Source organism: Gadus macrocephalus, chromosome 2 (genome assembly GCF_031168955.1).
Source record: "Gadus macrocephalus chromosome 2, ASM3116895v1".
NCBI lineage: Eukaryota > Metazoa > Chordata > Actinopteri > Gadiformes > Gadidae > Gadus > Gadus macrocephalus.
In genome coordinates, this window is record NC_082383.1 from 10,176,581 (window position 1) to 10,199,390 (window position 22,810).

The window sequence follows — 22,810 nt, forward strand, 5'->3', positions numbered from 1 at the left end:
ATTTGTACCCCCTGTAACCTTGCTATTAATAATTTCGCTAAAAATGAAATAAAATAAATAAATATCTCTTTCTAGTTAAGCATATCATAAATGTTCCATACATACATACAATATAAGATAAGAAATACTTTATTCATCTCGGCAGATTATTTTTTTTTATTAGGATCATTAATAACCGTTATTCACTTATATTATGCGTTCATGCATGATTGAATACATGTACAATTCTAGTTAAAAATAAACAAGATATCGTTTAACAATTTGTTTATTGAAAACATTTCAATGTGCAACTTTCTGGACGGAAGTTTAGTGCATTTTTACACATATTCCGTTAGTATTATTTAAAAAGAGTGCATGAAACCCTAAGGCTGTCATGATGTCTAATTACCATAAAGAGGAAATTCAAAATTGTAACATTTTCAATGCAGGTCTACCATATTTCAGGATTTACTTGTTGGGTAGTGGGATGTCATTCCATCATGGCTTGCGGCAGTCAGTATCATTTTAAATGTTTGGTTCAAGTACAACATCCATGAGATGAAACTCAAAATGAAATGAGTGCATTGTGCACAATCCATTAAATAAAACTAATTTCAAACGGTAATAAAATAACACCATTTCCACACCCTGCATACAACAGAAATGGAAAGAACACAATAAATTACTTCTTTAAATTAATAGAAAACACACAAATGGAAACAATGTCAATAAGTTATAATTTTTAAACAAGGTGCCCGCTGAACAATCATATTAGAGCCTCACACTCAGTAGAAAATGGCAACCACATATTATTTCCAGACTCCACGTCTTTACCGCTCTTTCATCATCATTACAGACAACACAAGGAGCTTTTAGTTAAATGTGCAGAGCAGAGAAGCTCTCAGTGCATATAATTCACAGTCCCATGTGGACGTCAACAGCGTAGCAGACTGTTTCTGAAAGAATCCCCCCAGAACCGCAGAGGAGTTAAGCTGTCACCATGGATATAAGCCAGTAGAGAAATATCAGGTCACCCCGCCGTTCTCAGCCTCAGTTTTGACATACATATTTTAAGAATTTGTGCCACCCTAAAAAGTATTTTCCTTGTAAACATAAAGATTTTCTTCCCAACACACACAGACACAACATTGTGGGGCCTTTATGACATTTCCGCAATGGCTAAGCTTCCATGCTATTGCTATTACCAATACCCCTCCCATGACCCTCCTGCTCAGCCTCCAACTTCTAGTCCTTGTACACCGTCTGCTGACCCCCACTCCTCTCGTCGTGCATGATGTGCCTCCTGACATGGATGCGTCGCACACGCCTGTCTGCCCCGCCTCCACCACCCCCCTCCTCCTCTGATTGGCCGGCGCCAGGCGATGAGCCAGGACCCCGTTGGTCAAGGAGGGCCAGCCCTGAGGCGCCGGATCCCCGCCCCCCTTTCTCGTAGATGAGGATGTTGAGGGTCTCCTCAAAGATGCGGGCCTCTGGGAACTCCACCTGGAGGGGAGAGAAAGCCAGACCAGACCCTTAACGTGTGTCTGTTGCTGTATTGCTTTGCTGAACTCTAATAATTGATAATCTCTAATCCATGTGTTACTGGGCTGTGTTCAGTCATGGTATGTCATTAGTTTTCAACAAACAACGCCAGCTCCCTCCCTCATCTTCACCTTGGTCTGCTTCTTCTCCGTGGCATAGACGATGGAGGTGCAGCACACTTCGGCGATCTTGCGCCCTTCCCCGTAAAACGACCAGCAGCAGATCTCGTCCCCGAGTACATCCTTGACGAACAGCACACGTCCGTTGAAGCGCAGGCCCAGCTTGTCGAACAGCTCGATGTTCTTCAGGAGGTTGTCGTCCGAGTTGCTGTCCACAGGGAAACCGAAGGCGTGTTAGGTCACGAACAACAAAAACAACACCCGCACGCGCACACACACGCACAAACACACACACACACTTGATGTTATTAGCTACACACAATATCTTTGTTTGTAGCCTGTTTGATTATGGATCTTTATTTTCCTTTATGGATCTTTAATATTGTATTCCAATTATATGCAGACGTAGCTAAACAATAAAAGACATTCTGACTGTGAATAATGTTATTATGGCTGTTTATCCCCCATTCCATTTCCAAGGAAGCAAAGTAAACCTTATCTTTTCAGACTGGACGTGCCACTATGGACAGAACAGGTAAGGTAGAGAGCTTGAAACAAAGAGCAGGAAGGACATGTAGCATAGCACCACCGGTTGGAATTGAACTAGGGTTGCTACGAGGCATATTGCCTAGGTCATCAGTGCACTAGCACGTCGAGCCCCCATGGGGAAGGGAAGCGTGACATTTATTCAAACTCGTAGAACATACCTGGTGTAGGAGTACTTGTTGTTTCCTCTGTTGTTTTGTAACTTCACCACAGGCTGGGAAGGAGGAGCAGACAAAGCACAATGTAAGCTGGTAAAATGGTAGCCCACACCATTCTGCTATGGCTTTCACAGGCCATTGATGGGGAGACATTCATCAGTTATGAAGCCATCAATGCTTTTCATTGACAATAAACATTATTATAGAGCAAGTATACATGCAGACAGGGTTGCATTTATCAAACACATCAGACACAGGCCAGTACAACCCCCCCATAACTGGAGTGGGCAAATTCTTAATAAATTAATTCCAAAGAATAATGGAAAAGCAGTTAGTGGAAGAATAGGAAGACCCATTTATCTATTCTAGCCAAGAGTAAACTTGTTTTATTTTTCTCATTTGTATGTTTGGCCTTGTGGGCCTATATATCAGCCAAATGTTGTTCGCTCTTTAGGGAGTCTTTCACCTGACATGACATGTACAGAAAGAACTTGATAAATGTACTTTGGGTTATCATCCTCTAACTCACCTTCCTACAGGTAGCGATCATCTTCTGCTCCTCTTTGGCTGAGGTGATCATGGGAATACGACAGACACCTTCATAGACGTCTGTCTGTTTCTAAAGGTGGACAAACACAGGCACTCTATCAGAGGCTTCGTAATGACTTGGTTTAACCCAAGCTTCACTATGACTTCAGCTGAAAAATAAACAGGGAGAAGTGTTGAGGTTAAAATACATTCTTGTCCTTGCATTGACAGATGATTATTCTGATAATCCTTCAAAAAGGGTCAAAATTTAACACCTGGCTACCAGCAGATGAGGCGACAAATCTGACAATTTGGCCAGTCGATTTTCCCTTTCAGCCAAGTAAAAAGAAAACATTTTAAAGGAATATTTTGGACCTTAAATCTTTAGGAATACCTGGGAAACTCACAAACAGCCACCTACCTGCATGGCATTCTGGCAATGTTGTACTAGGCCCTGGACCCTGTAATACTGAGCTTCCTTCAAAACTTCTTCCAGTTCTCTGCTCTCTTCCGGAAGTGGTACTGAGCCGTCACGCAGGAAGTTTAAAACAAGTCCAAAGTGGCGACCGCACCTATCCAACACTACCCAACCTAAAGAAGGAAAGGTTTGAGATCAGGGCAAGATGCAAAAACACCACCTGCTCCTTAATCACATAGAAAGGCAAGACAAGAAAATAGTGACTAAATAGTCTAAACTATCTGAGGATAGCGCACCCACCCTCTGGGTCTATCATGGCCTCGATGTCCCCGGTGCAGATGCTCCTCAGCAGGCTGTCCTCCTTGCTCAGGGTCTGGATGGTTGTGTAGTGCAGCGAGCCACTGACATTGAGCTTTACATACTTGCTACCCAGTAGCCCCCGCCCCCCATGGCTGACCTCTGGGATGGGGCCCGGGGGCTGGGACACGGGGCCCGCCGTATCCCCAAGGCCTGGCGCTCTCGCAGCGGAAGCCTCCGCAGACATTGGACTCAAGAATAAACCAACTGCAGAGAAAGGAAAAGCCACATTTGTACTCCTCTCTTTCAACGAATAGGTTATAGTATATCAAAGAGCCAGCCTTTCAGTAACGTGGTGTGGGTGAAAGGTAGAGGTAGAGGGTCATGTGTGGTTCAGTATCACACACGCACACACACATATATACATACATATATATACACACACACACACACACACACACATATATATATATATATATATATATATATATATATATATACACATATATAAGCATTTGCAAATGCAAATAACTCTTAAAGTCCTAATAATCTTTTGTTGTACCACAAACAACCAGAGCGTTATCCTTTTTTTAAAAAAAATAAAATCCTTACATAGCAAACCCAAGCTCTATATAGAACTGAAATTGTATAGCAATAAAAAAATCGAAATACTGTCAGTTCTATAGAACCAACAAAACAACCGGAAATAGAATATCGTTTCCCTTGACAATAAACCAAATGTATTGTTTATTGTTTTATTGTTTATTGTTGTATATAATGTTGGCTGAACTTGCATGGCGCATGGACACAGCACTACACATCAATATCCAAATGTTTTCAAGCTAAATGTTATATGTTTTGCTCAAGTGGTGAGCAAACGTATGCCTCAACTGTTTTTTAAAAACGTTAACGTTAACACTTAGCATATGGCCAGCAATGCTCATTGGTAATATTCAAAAGGTGAACTTACCACACCAACATCCAATGAAATAATTCAATTAACGTCGATGAGTCGTGAATAAGCCAGTGCTTATAAGGAAGAGTATAATAATAATTCACGGCAGTGTTTCTGGTAACGTTTGGCAATTCATTTCCAACGTTTGGTTTAAAAATAAAGCAATATTCAAACCGCTAGCACTTCTTACATATTTCGAAAAAAATAACTACAAAGACCATCAGGATTTTAACTCTACTACACTGTTAAATTAAAGGATATTTAAAGAGGATAATTTTGATACATCCGCATAGTCGATTGATAAGGAACTTCCGCTGATAAGCATGTTATTCATCCGGTTCAAAATGGAATTAGCAGCAGTCCCAAGAGTTGACAACAGTCGAAATATCGCCCCCTATTGGTTTGAAAGCGTGATTCCGGGAAACCTTTGAAATCATTAGCATTTTTCCATATTTTGCCTTAACTTTCTTTGACTTATAGCTAGTATGATAATGATAATAATAATAATAATAAAGTTTGATCTGTTTCAGAACCCAATGCATACTAAGAACAGGGAACGCAACACAGTAATAACACCATTCAACAGACTTTATTTCAAGTTCAGCAAAAGGAACTCCTTTAAAAGAGTGTGTATCTATAAAGCAAATAAAACTACTAATGATAACAGAAGAATATTCTCTACAAAGCCGCTGTCCCCAGAATTCTTCATATATGACACAGTGAAAGGCGCTAAGTTCACTGTTCAAACAGTTGTAAATAAATACATAATGTATTAGAGCAAGCAGCCAAGGTTGTATCCCCCCCCCCCCCCCCCCCATCAACATAGTGCATACAACATCAAATCTGATAACAATGTCAATGTCCAATAACTATAATGGAACGTTTCAGTAGAAGCAATGTCATTTACAATCAGTGCATGCTGCGTGTAGGCATGTACACATAATGACATTCATGTCATTATGCTGCCACCGGATCCACATTGTCATGTGAAAAATACACTCCAAAAACAGCAAAGATTTAAATGAAATGCTGGCTTTCTAAATATCCATGTCTTAAACACTATGGCAACAAGAGATGAAACACTAAATTATGCAACTTTATATTTTGGCACTGAATTGTTCATTACAGATATATAATGAAAATACACCCAACCCCAACCCCCACCATGTATAAGTGTATATATTTATATATTTATATATATGAGCCTCAATAATAGGTTAAATATTTACATTCAATGTATGTGTCTGGGTGAGTTTATATCATACAGAAACCGTACAGATACAGGGGTAGAAACAAATCAGAAATACTGGTGATTAATGAGCATTATGTGTTATGTAAATATGGATATATCTATGCATCTTTATTCATATTTAGATTTAATATGAATTGTTAATAAATAAAATGAACCACAATGTTCGTTCATGCCTGTTTTTGCATTGACCAGTGTCTAGTATTGCAAAGTTTTCACATCGTTTTGGTAGTTTTTTTCATTTTGAAACCTACTTTTTTTCGCAAGGCACCAATCTCAATGACGGAGCAAGTCAGGCGGCAGAGAGGAGACCCACAACGCCTCTGATGGATCACATTACAGGGCTATGTTTGGGGTCACGGTGGGTAGTACAAAATAAATACATGGAGAAGAGTATTACACGGGTACTGGCCCTCTTGGAGTATGTTTTGTTTTTATTAATCTTTGTGGTTCGGAAAGAGTTTTGTTTCTCTCTCTCACTCCATTAAATGGATACTTCATATTCTCGTGTATCCTGGAGAAAACGAGAAGAGAAAAACTTTTAGAGAAAGATACATTGGTTTTACCGTACAGTTGTGATAGCGTTTTGGCATAATTTAATATTTGTCATAAACATTGATGCGTGATCTAGCAATGTTTCAAACTGAAAAATACGTTATAAAAATAACAACCTACATAATGTGGAAATATATTAATCTTTCATTGTATTTAGAGAGGGACTCACCCCAGCCTCATACAGAGGGTTGTTGAAATCGGACTCCACTGTTATCGGACTATAAGAGTGTGTATGGGAAAAGGTCTTCCAGAAAAGAGGCTTCCATTCCAGTCTACAGATGCTGCGGATTAAAGAGACACAGAGATACAGAGACAGAAAGATGGAGAGACAGAGGGATTGGGAGATGGAGAGCGAGAGAGATGGAAAGAGAGAAAGACAGAGAGACAGATAACAAGACAGAGTGTTTTTGTTTTAAGTTCAACACATTAAAAGGGGGTGTACTAACTAAGAGGCCATTGATTGTCTATCGTTGGGAGGTGCTGAGGCAGCAATATGGATGAACAAACCAAGGAGAATTTTTAGTTGTAGAGCTTCATCATAATGGGGGTGTTATGTTTAATGATTGCATGCAGATGTGGGGATGAAGGACAACAGACAATGCCAATGGAGGCCTATCGGCAATCTGACTCCACGGCACAGCACAAAGTGCAGCACAAAGTCTGACACAGTCACAATGAGATGGGGGGATGCATCGTCATAAAGCTCTAAAGTGAGGTGTAAAACTGGGACAAACAACAACAACATCAACAACATCAAAAACTAAGTAGATTAAGTTGAACCAACACATTCAAATCAATGCACCATTTACTGCTATTGACTGCAGATTATTTATTCACTAAAATGTAGTAATTTAGCAGAAATCTTAATCGAATTCATGTCTTTATTGTGCAGATAGGAGGCCTCATGCTCTAGGATTTCTGCAGGTAAATGGTAGACATTGAGATAATGAACCTGAAACTTCCTGCTGGAAGTGAAAGACCCTAACCACTTCAGTGATTCAACTACCCTCCTTTAAAGACTCTCTAACAGGGATTTCATTGGGTATTTTGCCTTTTTACTACTACCATTGGACTTGTTTACACTCACACTGCAGGATAGGTTGTGTATTATCTATTATATAATTAAATAATGTACTCTGATTATGATGTTACAACTTATTTATTTAGTATAAGCCCATGTATAATAGCCCATGACATTATTTCAAACTATCACATGTGTTTGTACATCATTGTATGTTAAATACATTTGTTAGTGTTGAATTGGGATCATACAACTTTGAGTAAGTACATGCTCAGGTCTTCATCAAGACCTGTTTTTTTTCACAGCCCTATACTTCTCCACCTTTATATATTGAACGCTTCATTGATGCTCTAGCCGGTGGAAATCCTAATGAGTGAAACTAAGAGGTTGTGGTATTGAGTAAGAGTGTATAGCAGAGCAAGCATGGCGTGGTGTGAGGTGTGACAAAATGAACATACAAGCATGGTGTTAAACAGGCACGTCGATTCTGGTTGGTTGAGGCGAGCAGAATGACAATGGAGAGCGACCTTTGGATGAGCCAATGAATGATGAGGATCTGAAAAACAAGAACCGAAACCCTCAGAGGTTACGGCCCCTTTTGCATAATATTTAATAAAACGTATTAAAGGAACTCAATAATGACTAAGTAGAGTTAAAATCCCAACAGAAGTCAAATTAAACTCAATACCGCAATATTTTTTCTCAAGTTAAATTGGAGAAAAAACAAAACTGAATGTTTTATTTGCAGCAACTTTCAAGTTATGAATAGGACAAAATGTTGACATTTCAGTAATATTCGTATTGTTATGCAAGCACCTATTACTTACCCTCAAGCTGTTACTTACTTTGTATAATACATGTAAATTCCTCCAATTAGAAGGATGACCAGGATGATTGGCAAGATGATTGCCAAAGCAATGTTCTCGCTCAGGATCTGGTGAGAAGGTTCGAACGACTGGGAAACTGGTAAAACAAACACAGCAAGTAAACTTAGTGAAAGTAATCTCTTGTCATATTTTAAACTAAACACCAACTTAATGTTTCCCCAGAGGTAGAAAACAACATTTGGTTGAAATTTAAAAATCTTTGCTGTGTTTATTTGAAATATGTATAGGCCCTTTTCGAAAAAATAAAAAAACATTAGACCTAAACGACTTTGTTTTGTTTAAAAAAGGATTGGTGTTCTAAACGATCTGTCCTAAAATCCACAATTATCTAGAAATTCTGGACATTCTTTCAAACCATTAATTCATCTTGGATGCATTACTTTGAGGCACACAAAACCAATATTAAGCGTCAATGCAATTTTAGTGTTTGTTTCTTGTTCTCTTTGATATTGTTTATGAAGCATGACTAAAATGCACAATAACAGTTTTAACACACTACATTTAAAGGAAACAATTACCTTCTAACTTGTGGTCATCCAAGAGATCCTCGTAGGCCACTGGGTAAATACAAAGACAAAGAAAGATTTCATAGATAGATAGCCTTGTATTTACCTGAACCTCAGAAACCCTGCAGTGCTCAACGGACCCAGCTGCACCCCCAAACTCTTTGTAATTCCTTACTCTATACTCTGTACACTAACAAACCATGTTGAAGCGCTACACGCCCTGCACATGAAACCCACCAATATCAGCCTAACACATGCATATCGTGTTCCAAATAGAGTAAGTAAATGCGTAGATTCAATGTATAATACAATCTTTGCAGAAAGATAATGTTTTGGAATACTTCATAATATTACTCATAAAGCTCACAAGAGCATAAGTGATTCAATATGACGTATAACAGATTTGAGATACATTTCTGTGTAGTGGCGACGGTTTTCCAGTATTGATGTTGTTAAAGATGAATGTGAAAAAAAATGTAGTTGGATTATATTGGCAGTTTGGTAGTGAGCAAGTGAAGCAAAGTAAGGCAAGCCATATGGGACAGTGGGTTTGGAGTCAGTAGGACTCGGAGAGTAAACAGCAGCTTGTTTCCAGCTGGGGGACGAGCCGCGTTCCAAGAGTAGCAGCGTAGGGCTGGGCATTCAATATTAGTTAAAAATAATTTGTTTGAGTAATGGAATGAAGTTTCCACTTTCCACCTCATCCAGATACCCACTTTTAGAGTATAAATGAATTACGATGAGATGATATGCCCTTCAAATTATCAGTAAATAACTGAGATTTAAACTGAGATCATACTTTCACTTATTTTCATTTACCTCAATGTAATGAGCCCTCGGCTCAGTTTGGAATGGTCCTTTGAATTTATAAGCATGTGCTGATATTTATGGTTATTTTGTAAAATTCCCCATTATTATTAAGTAAAACTTAACAATAAGGGTACATTACTTAACCATTTATTACAATAAGCATTCATATATAGCATGAGTGTGGGGGTTAGGGTTAGGCCATGAGTAAACATGAACCCCAATAGTAATGATTACTAGACCACTAGATAAAGGTGAATTTGGTGAGTTCATGCTTATTACTGCATTAACTAACGCTGATGGTAATGATGCATTTGTTAGTCCTGCAGTGGCGTACCTTTACAAAATGGTGGCGGGCTGTTCCACTGGGAGGGGTGTCCTGGGATGCAGTGGATGATGACCTCACCCACCAGCTCGTAGTTCTCATAGCAGAAGAAGCGCAGGGTCTCCCCCGCCTGGTAACTGTGCTTGTATAGTGTCTGGTAACCGTTGTCGGGAACGCCCGGGTTCGGACACGGGTCGTACTTCACTGTTTTACGGGACAGACAGAGGGGACAGGCATGTTGTCAAAAAACAGAAGTAGAACACGTTTGGTCCTATACTACAGTATGACTACTGATTGGTTATGCGGAAACATGGTTGTGTGATAGATGGATTTCATTGCATATGAATTGTGAAATTTTCTGTATTCTGTAGTGCATGAGGATTCCCCTTTAGGCTATGAAATAACAATACTATATAGTTGCTTTGTCTGAAGAGCTGACAAGAAAAACGTAGTATGAAAAAGAGAACTTTTATCTGAAAGTATTAGAGGCGAGTGTTTTACATTTTTAATTAATGCTAAATACCAACCGACATCCACAAATGAACCAATCATCACTTTCACCACTTGTGTGTGTATTTGCCCTTGATGGAAGAGTCCAGTGGGACAACACTTACGGACGCATTTTGGGCTGCGGTCGCTCCACTTTGGTGTGCCCGTGTCCCGGGCATGGCAGGAGATTTGGCTGGGGCCTTCCAGCTGGTAACCTTGGTTACAGGAGAAGCGGACCACCGTGCCGACCGCAAAGCCAGCCTCGGGCCTCACGGAGCGAGCTCCGTTCACCACCTCCCCAGGATCAGGGCACTGCTGTACTGCGGGCCGGCGTTGGACATATTTGTTGTTACTTCTTTATTACTACTTTACCACATTATTACTGTAGTCTGGTGTGTGACACTCAAATCATGCAATGGCCAATACGTGTATTATAATGACATTGAGCTGCATTACTGGAGAACGTTTAAGGCCGTCCACATTTTTATATCAACAGAATGTCCAATGACCTGCGATATACATTATTTCCGTCCCACTCATTGTTCCGGGATTTGCATTACCCGTTGATACAATTTGGAAAAATAAACCTGATTGCCCAACCATGATTATTTTGCAGAAAAAGAGTTTATGTTGCAGAGTACACATGAAACATAACTTTTACCTTTGACACACGTAGGAGGACTGTTGCTCCATGAGAGATCCCATTGGCAAGTGATGATGTCAGAACCACTGATGTCATATCCTGGTTGGCATTGATAGGTCAAGACACTGCCTCGGACAGGGGTGGAATGGGAGGAGCTTATCCAACCAAACTCAATCTGAGAGAGGGTGGGGCAGGTGTCATTTGGCTCCACCTCTGCATTGATGAGAGAAAGAATATAAGAGGTGTTGATTGATGCTTTCTGTTGTCTAATAACTACTAAATGAAAGGATGAATTGTAATGAAAATGAATCAATTCATTCATAACATTGAATAGAAAATACATGAATCTTGTGTCCTGCTGGAGCAGTGAGGCTAACAGAACCATTTTGGATATCACCCTATGGATGAGCTCAACCATACCGCGATAATGAATCAGGAACCCCTGGCTGAGGATGAAGCTGGAATCATCGGGATCGCTCTGGAACTGAATGGTGATCTCTGACCCGCCTGACACCACCTGGAAGCGCTCTCTGGACCCCAGGTACTGGCCAATCACGTGGGACATGAGGTCATGTCCATCGTAGACGGTCAGCACGTCATTGTGGCGTATGTTCAAACTTTAGGGGGGGAAATAACAAGGAGCTAGTTGAGAGTACGTTTTAAAAATATATTTTTTTACCCTGTTGTTTTGGGCAAGATATTGGTAAGTAAAAGCTATAACAATACTTAGATACAACTATAAGTGATGTTTAGCAATCGCAAATCAAAAACAATTTTAATTAATTGATTTCCTTCTAGCACTATGTTTAAAAGCATTAGTATAAAATTATATAAATCTTATATGTTACAAAAAAATAGCATCCAATAGCATTCACATATTATTAATCATACAGAGAGTACATTTGAATATAAGGGGCAAACTGAACATCATTACAATGGTTTTCGGATCGAAACAGCCGGCTAAGCTGTGATAAAATGCAGATAAACAACCAGACCTGCTGATATGATCAGCACGGAAATAAAAGTAATAAAAAAATAATTCCCGTTAGGGGCATTAAGGTCAGATTTCTGCTTGCTAGAACTATGCTACAAAGTGAATTTGATGTAAGGCCACTGGCTCACTAGATGTTTAAGTCATGAGCACAGTTCCCCGGATCCAACCCGACCTGCCAAAACCAGAACCCAGTAGAATTCCGATAAAATTTTTATTCAAATCCTATTTATCTTTCAAACCACCATCCAAACACCAACTTGTTTTCTGCTGTCTCTTGTGTTGCATTGACCCAGCTGTATGTGGGCCCCAACACCAACCGGGCCCATGTCTACACTACACCACTGGTAAATGTGTCCAGATTCTCACGCCCTCACAGTTTTCCAAAGACCATCTGCCTTAAAGCAGTTTTTTTATTCCTTCTCATGTGCATTACCAGTCTGAAAGATGTCACAATCAGAAGCCATGGGATTTTCCTCCTTCATTAAATTAATCTGCTTATGAGAGTGTGGACAAAGACGCGTTTGTATCCAGTTTCTTGTGAATACTCACATCTGCACATCCAGCTCAATGCGCTTCTCCTCGTTGCCATGGATCTGCCACACACAGTCCTGCCCCTTGGAGTAGCTCTGTGGCCAATCAGGAGATAGCACGGTGCCTGAGGGCTCCATCAGGTCCCCCCCACACACAGCTGGGACGGGGAGGCAGAGGGCAGAGACAGATTGATTGGGAGATCCGGGAAGAGGGAGAGAGGGTGAAAAACATGTTTTGGAAGAAAACAACAGTGGGAGAGAAAGAGAAACAGTGAAGAAAAGTAGAGTCGTTTATGAGAGACCCAGTAAAGGGCGTAGTTCGTGAACTTTCTTTCTCAGGCCTTTGGTCAAAATAAGTGTCAGCCATCCAGCGCAGTGTGCATAAGTTTCATCATTTGGTTGTAAAACGAAAGGTTCTTTGCTTACAAGTTAAGGTTATCTTGCGTTGACGGTGATGGTTTTGATGTTCCCACATCAAAACAAATTGTCTTTACACATATGCCCGCAATTTCTGTTTTGCAAAAAGGCAATATACTCTTCTTTTTGCAAAAAAGCGATGTAGATTTTTCTTTTTGGTGTGTTTGGATGTGTAGCAGAGTATGCGGCCTACAGAGGCATTAGGAATCCTTCCGGCCAGTGGTTGATTTTAATGTCTGTGTGCAAGGAAGTGGCGTGAGGCGTGCAAGGGAGATCCTGTTGGACCCCTCCCGACCACGAACATATACTCTTTGAAACACTCCCCTCCGGTAAGAGGTTGAGGTCTGTCAAGACCAAAACCTCCCGCCACAAAAACAGTTTCTTCCCGTCTGCAACCGGCCTCATCAACAACGGCCCCGGACCCCCACCGACACACACGCACACTACCCCCCCCCTCCCCCCATCAACACCCACCGTCATCTGCCGATGATGACAACAAGTTTTGAACTACTTTCATCATCACGCACAATTGTACATATATTCTTATCTTTCTATCTTCTTATCTTATTACGGTGCATATGTATATGTATATAGAGTATCTTTATTTATTTATTTTTATTTTTTATTTACTCTTATCTTTTTCAGTACTTATTATTCAATACTTGCATTATTGTTTATTGTTTGTCGTGCACAACGAATACGAATACCAAGACAAATTCCTAATATGCGTCAATGTATTTGGCAATAAACCTTTTCTGATTCTGATTCTGATTCTGATTTCTGTCCGTGGGAGGGATCAAGTGTAATTCTGGCAAAAATTGAAGACCCATAAAAGAAGCCCTCCCGAATTTTTTTGCATTGATAATTGAGTGTAGAGCTTGCCACCAAATGACCGGAGCAATGTAACAGCCCAAATGGCTTCCATGTTATTGGCTAAGGGCAGTGTGAACACTTCCAAAACAACCTTTTTAACCACTAATATTGCTCAAAATAGAACCAAACTTCTGCAGTAGCATTACTAAGGTCCCTACACATAAAACGCAGAATCAACAACTTAGTTAGCATACCCGGAGTTTACCATTAAAAAGACTGTTTTCCAAGTCTGTTGCTTCCCGGTAGGTCCATGTTTCCAGGAAGTCCACATAAGTAGATTACCGGCTATCGTTAATAATATAATAGAGGCGCCAAAAAATGTAATTTAACAATCTGCGCTCTGGATACTGGGCTGTTTTTTTATTTTGTGTTGTTTCTTTTAATTTTATGGGTCTTCATGCCGAAAAAGACCCTGGGTTCAAATTTCACCAGAATTACACTTTAAGCTTCTTGGACACTTATATATAGCACCATGATGTGTGTGGATGTGTGGATGTGTGGATGTATGGCACAATTCATATACAACATCGCTCATTATAACGCTCCTGCACAATGACAGTATTAAAACAGTATCACAAATCGTAGCCTTAGCCATAGGGATAACATTCGGATTTCTCCTTTCGCTAGATGCCAATACATTCTACAAATTGCACCTTTTACCAGGGCTATATATCTTATTTTTTTTATTAGCCCTGTTTTGCCTGGGAGTGTGTTTTGGGGCGGGGAAGACTTTTCAAATGGAAACCACTGAAATGAAATAATAAGAATTATAAAAGTGAACCGGAGCTTACCCCGGCACACTGGCTCGCTCTCGTTCCAGCGCGGGTCGCTGGGGTCCACGCATTCGATGGAGCCTGACCCCTGCTCCATGACGAAGCCCGGGGAGCAGGCAAATGTGACCACCGTGCCCAGCTGGAAGGTGATGTCCGAACTGCTGAAGTTACCGTGGGGCATGTAGGGTTCCCAGCAATGTTCCCCATCAAAAGCTAGGGGGCAAAAGAGGAAGATATGTGGATAGATAGATTGGAGAGAGATAGAGAGAGAGATATGCACAGAGAGAAGGGGGGGGGGTGAGAGAGTGAGAGAGAGAGTGCAATGTAAACTGCCTCTTAATGACATTGCTTTGGATAAAAGCATCTGCTTGATGCTTGAATAGTGCATTGGCTGAACCGTCGCCAAACGGTACCGCGTTCAATCCCCCAATGCCCACCGCCTAACTGTCTCTCCCTGCTTCTAAACCCGAGGACCCGAACACGGCGTCTCCTCAAGAGGCCGGCTCCAGAGGAGACGGCGGCAGGGGGAGGGTGCTCACCCTCGTAGCGCAGGGCGAGGAGCAGGGGGACGGAGGAGGAGTCCGTGGTCAGCTCCAGGCACAGCGTGGCGCCCTCGCTCACAAGCCCCCGCTCCGGCACGTCGTCCAGGTCCGAGTCGAACAGCACCGGGGCCTGGGAGCTGTTCCCGTTGCGCACCAGGAGCCTGGCGAAAGAGGGAGGGAGGAAGAGAGGGGGAGGATTTGGATCGTTGATAATGTGCTGAGGATTTGGAATTGGATCGTATCGTATAATATCTGTTCTAAAGCGCATCGTTTTTAAGCAATACTTTTTTATTATTGATCAAATATCTTTGTTTTTGTTGAAAACAGCTAAAAGATGCACTAAACAGGTTCTCAATTGTTACATTGACAATATTTTGTTAGCGTTTGGTGCATCAATGTTGGTAAGAGTTTAGTTCTCTATATGGTATGCATCTGTATTTAATGTCGCTGATCGTTTATGAAATGCATTCAGAAGCTCATTCAATACATTTAATAAAATCTATCTGAGCTTTCATTGGCCTTTTTCTTTGTTATTTAATCTCAATCTAAATTTCTTGAATTTTCATCCGGGGATTGATAAAGTCTTATCTTATCTGTATTTGTCTTGAAAGTGATATAGGGCAAGATGTAAACCTCACACCTTTAATGAGCAAACTACATTCTGAAGCGACCAATCACAAAAGAGGAATCTCGACGGCAGAGCAACAACTCACTTGTCCTCATCCTCATCAAGGGCTACCCTCTCAAAGTGGAGGTGGAGCTTGTGCCCATCCCGGGCCTCGATCAACCAATGGCAGCTCAGGTTGTTGCCGTTGCTATGGTTGCTGACAGATGGTGGCGGAGGGGAGAGTATGCGGCCCACAGTGGCATTAGGAATCCATCCGCCGCAAGACACAGCTGGGGAAGAGTAGTCACACCTCCGGTTATCATCTTTCCTTTGTCATGCCATTACATGACAATAGCTAATAGAGGCACCATGTCTTAACCTCTGGTTAACCAACAGATGATGCTGTTCAGTATGATAGCCCATTGATGGTATCACTAGCATGTTAAAGAGGCCATTGAGGACGATATATATATATATATATATATATATAAATAGACAGACAGACAGACAGACAGACAGACAGACAGACAGACAGACAGACAGACAGACAGACAGACAGACAGACAGACAGACAGACAGACAGACAGACAGACAGACAGACAGACAGACAGACAGACAGACAGACAGACAGACAGACAGACAGACAGACAGACAGACAGACAGACAGACAGGACGTTGGCCACTGACCAACACACTGCGGCTCTGGCGTGCTCCAGTGGGGCTGCGTGGCGTTCACACATGTCGCGGTCTCATGACCCCTGACCTGGAAGCCGGGGTCACAGTGGAAGTGGGCCTGACCTCCTGGATGAATATCCGTCACGGTCACGCCCCCCCCTTCAGGGGACGCCGGGAAGGGACAGTACAGCAGAAAGGCTGTCCAGGATTATTTGTTGTGGAGAAAAAGGTTTTAGGTATATTAAATGATTGCTACGCAGACTTCACACCAACATGTGTAAAAAGTTAAAATGAAATTTGACCGCCTTAAACCTGAGAGAATCCTGCCTCATTTGAATGTCACGTACATGCCATAAGGGTTTCACTTGCAACAAGCAATGTTAATATTGTATATGTGTAAGTCTTACTTGTCATGTACCATAGGAAAATAAGAGCACCTCAGAAATAATGACATTCTGAACCCATGCCCCACATTCATTTCTTAAATGTCGCAGCCGGTGAAGTTATCAAGTCCCTTTTTTTATCCATACACATCCCAGCCTTTAAAGATGTCTTTGTGGTAGAATTGTCCTTTACAGATACCACTTCAAAAACCCACATATCTATGATTAGAAACTGGAAGGATCTTCACCAAAAGAAAAACATTTGTTTGTTCTTGGTTGTCACAGGCAATGCAAATACAATAATAATAAATACTTTATAATGTCGCATACATGGTGTATCCCTTTAACAGCAACTCTCTATAAGGGTTTACATCGACATGCTAATAAAACAGGAATAAATGGAACAGGGAAGGGAAATAATGCAATCATAATAAAAATGTATTACACATAGTATTTGTAACACATAGGGCCCTATTTTAACGGTCTGAAACGCAAGTGGAAAGCGCAAAGCGCAAGTAGCTTTGTGGGCGGTTCTACGGCGCTATCGCTATTTTACAGGCGGATAAATGACACTTGCGTCGCGGCGCAAGTGTCAAAAGGGTTGGTCTGAAGCAGCCTAATTACCCGTAGGTGTGGTTTGGGCGTAACGTCCAACAAACCAATGAGAGTGCCAGCTCCCATCCCCTTTAAGAGCCATGACCGCATTTGAATCGGACGAGTTGATATTTTGACAGCGCGTCTGCAGTCTCCGATGAGACAGATGCACATGAATTTCAAACTGCAAATGGCTCAGTTTATTGCCAAATAATATGGCCTAATTCACACATGGAATAAGGGGTTTTCTTCCACAACTTCAGAAATACTGAGTCCTCAAATAAATTTCGCCAAAGAAAACGTAAATAATATAACATATGATATGCGGTAACTGATCTATTTAATGAAATACGCAATACATTATAAACATTGTTTCTTATCAGTATTGTATGCTATCCTAATATGCATGTGTCTCCGCGGTAATAGACTGTATTGTATTATGCGTTACGTGTTTAGTTTGCGTGTGTTTAAACAGAGCACACACGCGCGCCCGCATTCATTCATTCTTTTTAACACTCACTCGCGGTAAAACAATGTTTTTCACGATCAAATACTCATCAATCCTAAAAGTTATGGGCATGTAGGCCTATACGATGTCTGTGTCAAGAAAATATGTGTTTGTGTTTGTTTCTTTCTGTGCCCCACATAGAATAACTGTATTGTATTTTACCCTGCCATATGGACACAACATTGTTATAATGTACAGAGTAGTAGGTAAGCAAAATCAGGCCTATGACAAAGCACATTTACCTTGATAGTGGAGGCTGAACATGCCGTGATTGGTCTGGCGGAGACTGCGATAGTGAATGTACACCTGGTTGGTTGTGCTGCGTATCACCTGTCCCTCCCTCATCAGGGTCTCATTGGCCAACAACTCTGGCCCCACCCCTCCGTACCCAAGGATGGTCAGAGACTCCTCTTTCGAGAGGTTCACCTTTCTCACCTAGAGACAGAACAAAAAGGATGTATCGAAAACACAGAGGTCATACTTGTGACGTTTGAAAATCAAAACCGTATAGGGCTCGGTAACTTACTTCTAATTTATCGATGAGCGTTACAATTATTTATCAAAGACATTACGAGCAACAAGCTTTTACACAGACTTATATCCAATAGCCACCAAATATATATATTGACTGAAACTATTTATATTCACCATTTATTCAGCATTTTATCCGAAGTTAGTAAGAGTCAATGCATATTTTTAGATGCATGTCATTAATCAGCAGGTAGGAGGTTAGGCATCTCTCCCTCGTTCATATTGCGAAACAATCGTAGCCTGCAAAAACCAATGAACTAAGATTCTGTGGAAAAACAGGGGAAACGTAGGACTATTGGCGTCAACACTGCGGGATTGGGGTTTGCCATTGGTCAGATTTGGAAGAAGTTTATGAGGCAGTAGCTTTCCTATATTTGAAAATAGCCGGGCATGAAAACATGCCACAGTGGGCAAAGCACCTGGATCTCCACCCCGTATCCAGAGTACACGGTGATGCTGTACGTGCACTCCAGGGGAGTCATGGAGGAGGAGGAGGAGGAGGAGGAGGAGGAGGAGGAGGAGGAGGAGGAGGCACTTGGGTCTGGGGATTCCACTGAGTCCTCCATCCCTGATAGTGTGGCGTTGCACTGCACTGTTGCAGGAGAAAAGGGGAAGAGAAGGAGGAATCAGGACTTGTGTGTGGGATCGTGTCCATCTGTGCATGTGTGTGTGTGTGTGTGTGTGTGTGCGTGTGCGTGTGTGCGTGCGTGCGTGCGTCGTGCGTGCGTGCGTCGTGCGTGCGTGTGTGTGTGTGTGTGTGTGCGTGCATAGAGGGGCCTGGTATGTATCCAGGCTCTAAGGCAAATCTAGAATATGACAGTTCAATAGAATGTTGACCTTAGCTTTATAGATAGTTAAGAAGCTATAGAGTGAAATAATTAAAGACACAAAACATAATAGAAGCCAGAAATTATTCATACCAGTTTCTCGATAATGTAGTGCTGTCATAAACAAATAGTAATTTATTAAGCCTTAAACGAAAATGTAACCTTTACTATTTTGACGTCCCTCTCTTTGTGTTTGTCTATACAGTTTTCTACTTTTCAACCGAGCCCATGAGGAACTTTGGAAAAATGCCAGCTTTTTCTGACAAAACAGATTTCCCATGAGCACCAGCCTGTAATTACAAAGATCTGTTGAAGAAAACTGAGAGAAAGTAGCTGGTTTGGAAAGCAACTGTTTAGGTGCTTGGTTTTTTAAGTTATTGGTACTTTTGGAAATTGTGCCATTTTCCAGAAAAACTACACAATTAGTCTGGTGACATATATTGGTGGGGAATGAGAATTATTCAGAATTAATTTGTTTTTTTTGTAAAGTGACAAAACCCACTACTCTGCTGAGGTTTAGTGAGTGAACAAAGGGATGATATTCACACAACTAACCAACTATAGAGAAATAGGCGTTCAGAAACAGCAAATCAGCGGTAGAGGAAGTAACTACTTCATGAACAGAATATGTTTCTGTGTTGAATAGGTTGAGGAATAACGCAACACTCGAAAACAAGCTAGCAAGCTAATGCCAAAGCAGTGCTCTGGTGGGACATTAAATGTGGGTTACCTGGCGAGTGCATGGTGGTGATCGTGGTGGTGGTGATCAAGGTCGTGGTGGTCTCCTCCTCAACCGCGGCGGGCGGGGATGAGGTAATGGCCGTGGTGAGCACTCCAGGGGAGATGGGGGTTGTCTCAGGGGGGTGGCCAGCCCCAGGAACCGCCTGCGTCGGGTTCGTGGTCGTACCTTGTGTTGTTCACAGTCCCGGGTATACAGTTCAGGCAATACAACTGTACTACAGCGATGTGGTAATGTAATAAGGTACTGTGCTGGAGCAGTGCTGCAATGCACTGAACTGAAGTGTTCCTCTGTTTTACTGTAGTATCTTTAATGGAGTACTTTACTGTTGTACAGTGGTACTGTAATGTAGCACTGAAATACTCTCTACTGTAGTACCTATAATGGAGTACTTTACTGTTGTACAGTGGTACTGTAATGTAGCACTGAAATACTCTCTACTGTAGTACCTATAATGGAGTACTTTACTGTTGAACAGTGGGACTGTAATGTAGCACTGAAATACTCTCTACTGTAGTACCTATGGAGTACTTTACTGTTGAACAGTGGGACTGTAATGTAGCACTGAAATACTCTCTACTGTAGTACCTATAATGGAGTACTTTACTGTTGTACAGTGGTACTGTAATGTAGCACTGAAATACTCTCTACTATAGTACCTATAATGGAGTACTTTACTGTTGTACAGTGGTACTGTAATGTAGCACTGAAATACTCTCTACTGTAGTACAGTTCTAGAGTGATGTACTGTAGTATTGTGGAACTGTAGTATGTAATGTAGTACTGAGCACTGTAGATATGTAATGTAATAGTGAAATACTCTGTACTGTTCAGAAGGGCTGTACTGTAGTACATTGCTGTGTATTACTGTAGTACTGTAATATAGTCGTGCACTGTACTGTAGTAGTGTTTTGAACTGTAGGCTATCTAGCATTAGTACTCTAACAAGAATAAGTAAAGTACTTCAAAGCTAGTATAATTATCTTAGATCTAGTATGAATACTATACGTATATATCTTACTCCGTTTGGGGGCTGTGCAGCAGGTCTGTTATGTGTTACTTTTTGCATTGGTTCTAATAGTATTAGTAGTATGAGTAGTATAGGTATGTATCTTACTGCGTGGGGGGCTGTGCAGCAGGCCTCCAAGCCCGGCGGAGCCAGGACTCTGGGTGGCTTCTCCTTCAGGAGTCATGAAGCTCATCCCTGCAGAGCAGGGAGACAGAAAACACCAGACATGAGCAGCACGCCAAGACACAGAGCAACACACAACCACACATACAGAGATACACAGTCAAATACCTACAAAGAAAAACACCCACACACCTACGGTCACACACGCAAAATAAACTCCAAAGGAGACATACGTGAAATTGATATGCAACCACAAACACACCATTCCCCAACACGCACATGCACACAAACACATATGTGGATGCACACACACACACACATACACACACACACGCATACACACACACACACACAGACACACAAATACACACATGCACTCGCAAATACAAATACACATACACACAAACACACACACACACACACACACACACACACACACACACACACACACACACACCTGCACGTACACAAACACAGTGTTGGTTTACCTGAGGCAAGGTGCAACATGGAGAGAAGTAGCAGCAGCATGGCTGCAGGTGGTAACAACCCCGTGGCTGGTGGTGAACCTCCTGACCTGAAGGAGCACACCGGCGAACAAATCATGCTCAGCCGTTCCCTCATCACGTCCCCGTATTCTCACATCCCTCATATTCTCACGACATCATACAGTTCCAACACCATTGCCATTCAATTGAAGACACAGGCAAGAGCATACACATACGCCAGAAGGCACACAATCACACACACACACACACACACACACACACACACACACACACACACACACACACACACACACACACACACACACACACACACACACACACACACACACACTTGTGTTTGTATTTACCTATTAAAAAAATAGGTACATGTATGTCTTTATAATCTATGTAATGGGTTGTCATAGGCTGCAAATAAATGCAATGCCATAATGTAGGCCTACTTATAATGTATAGATACAATGCAACGATATAGAAAGGTCTAGCTTAATTTTACTTACATCGAATTGAGTATAGGTTTTCGCAGACGAAATACATATAGGCTTTACATTTTTCATTTTTTTTTCTATTTTGTTCATACATTACAGAGTTCTTCTGTATAAGCTATTATCCAATACATGGATACAGAAGCGAGGTAAACATAGCCTTCTCTGAATGTGTTTAAATGTGCAGCGCTTTTCCTAAGGCAATTCTTGCCACAAATTCTGCATTGATATGACAGCAGCGGCGCATAATTGACAACTGTACACCTTCATGTGATTGAAGTTCCTCTCATTCCCATTGCTTCATACTTGCTCGTCCGTCGTTGTTCGCTATTCGAGGCGTTTCCTCGACGAATATGCCAGCGTGGTGTGTGTGCGTGTCAAAACGATCGGGGTCTATGCAAAGGCAAGCGGCAATTCGCATCCCGGCCTTCTTTGCATGCCGAATCAAGTCCACCCTTTCTGAACATCGGTATTTCAAAAATTGCCTCCATACGATCTCGATACAAAAATCAAAAGGTGATTCCCCTTACCTCGACGCTGCAAGGTGAATGTTGTGGCTCTGCACTCGGAATGAATCCTGTTGCTTTAGGCCTCAGAGAAGATATGACGGACGTCAAGATGCTTGGAGCTGGATACCGTACGGTTGACGCATTCGGTTTCTAGTGTGAGGGCA

The 22,810-nt window shown here is 41.6% G+C and overlaps 2 protein-coding genes across 3 annotated transcripts; both read right to left on the reverse strand.

Moving 5' to 3' along the window:
• Window positions 1–247: 247 nt before the first annotated feature.
• Window positions 248–4,874, reverse strand: kctd13 (potassium channel tetramerization domain containing 13). The gene is made up of 7 exons (XM_060039934.1): window positions 4,558–4,874; window positions 3,591–3,854; window positions 3,294–3,463; window positions 2,874–2,963; window positions 2,348–2,400; window positions 1,653–1,848; window positions 248–1,482 (listed from the first exon to the last, which is right to left on the reverse strand). The coding sequence occupies exons 2-7, from the start codon at window positions 3,832–3,834 to the stop codon at window positions 1,225–1,227; spliced, it is 1,011 nt and encodes a 336-aa protein (XP_059895917.1). The 5' UTR covers window positions 3,835–3,854; window positions 4,558–4,874; the 3' UTR covers window positions 248–1,224.
• Window positions 4,875–5,112: 238 nt separating this feature from the next.
• Window positions 5,113–22,807, reverse strand: sez6l2 (seizure related 6 homolog (mouse)-like 2). 2 transcript variants are annotated; one of them, XR_009523380.1, is made up of 20 exons: window positions 22,668–22,807; window positions 21,638–21,723; window positions 21,135–21,221; window positions 20,009–20,185; window positions 18,871–19,043; window positions 18,163–18,355; window positions 16,448–16,633; window positions 15,867–16,050; window positions 15,151–15,314; window positions 14,630–14,824; window positions 12,568–12,706; window positions 11,445–11,641; window positions 11,043–11,237; window positions 10,507–10,701; window positions 9,905–10,096; window positions 8,773–8,811; window positions 8,213–8,330; window positions 7,826–7,923; window positions 6,516–6,627; window positions 6,288–6,305 (listed from the first exon to the last, which is right to left on the reverse strand). XR_009523380.1 is itself a non-coding variant. In XM_060039904.1 (19 exons), the coding sequence occupies exons 2-19, from the start codon at window positions 21,675–21,677 to the stop codon at window positions 6,276–6,278; spliced, it is 2,616 nt and encodes an 871-aa protein (XP_059895887.1). In that variant the 5' UTR covers window positions 21,678–21,723; window positions 22,668–22,807; the 3' UTR covers window positions 5,113–6,275. The 2 variants fall into 2 exon arrangements, 1 of the variants encoding a protein (XP_059895887.1); XM_060039904.1 differs by lacking the exon at window positions 7,826–7,923 and having other exon boundaries at window positions 5,113–6,305.
• Between the last annotated feature and the right edge of the window lie 3 nt (window positions 22,808–22,810).

Bases quoted from the DNA above. Each gene is read 5' to 3' on its own strand.
- kctd13 (XM_060039934.1), bottom strand. From the start codon at position 3,834: ATGTCTGCGGAGGCTTCCGCTGCGAGAGCGCCAGGCCTTGGGGATACG. The intron at 2,401-2,873 runs GTGAGTTAGAGG...CCTCCTTCCCAG, and splicing joins TGATCGCTACCTGTAGGAAG to CCTGTGGTGAAGTTACAAAA. The intron at 1,849-2,347 runs GTATGTTCTACG...CCCTGTGGACAG, and splicing joins AACAAGTACTCCTACACCAG to CAACTCGGACGACAACCTCC.
- sez6l2 (XM_060039904.1), bottom strand. From the start codon at position 21,677: ATGCTGCTGCTACTTCTCTCCATGTTGCACCTTGCCTCAG. The intron at 18,356-18,870 runs GTGCTTTGCCCA...TTCTGTCTCTAG, and splicing joins GATACGGGGTGGAGATCCAG to GTGAGAAAGGTGAACCTCTC. The intron at 8,331-8,772 runs GTAATTGTTTCC...TTGTTTTACCAG, and splicing joins GGATGACCACAAGTTAGAAG to TTTCCCAGTCGTTCGAACCT.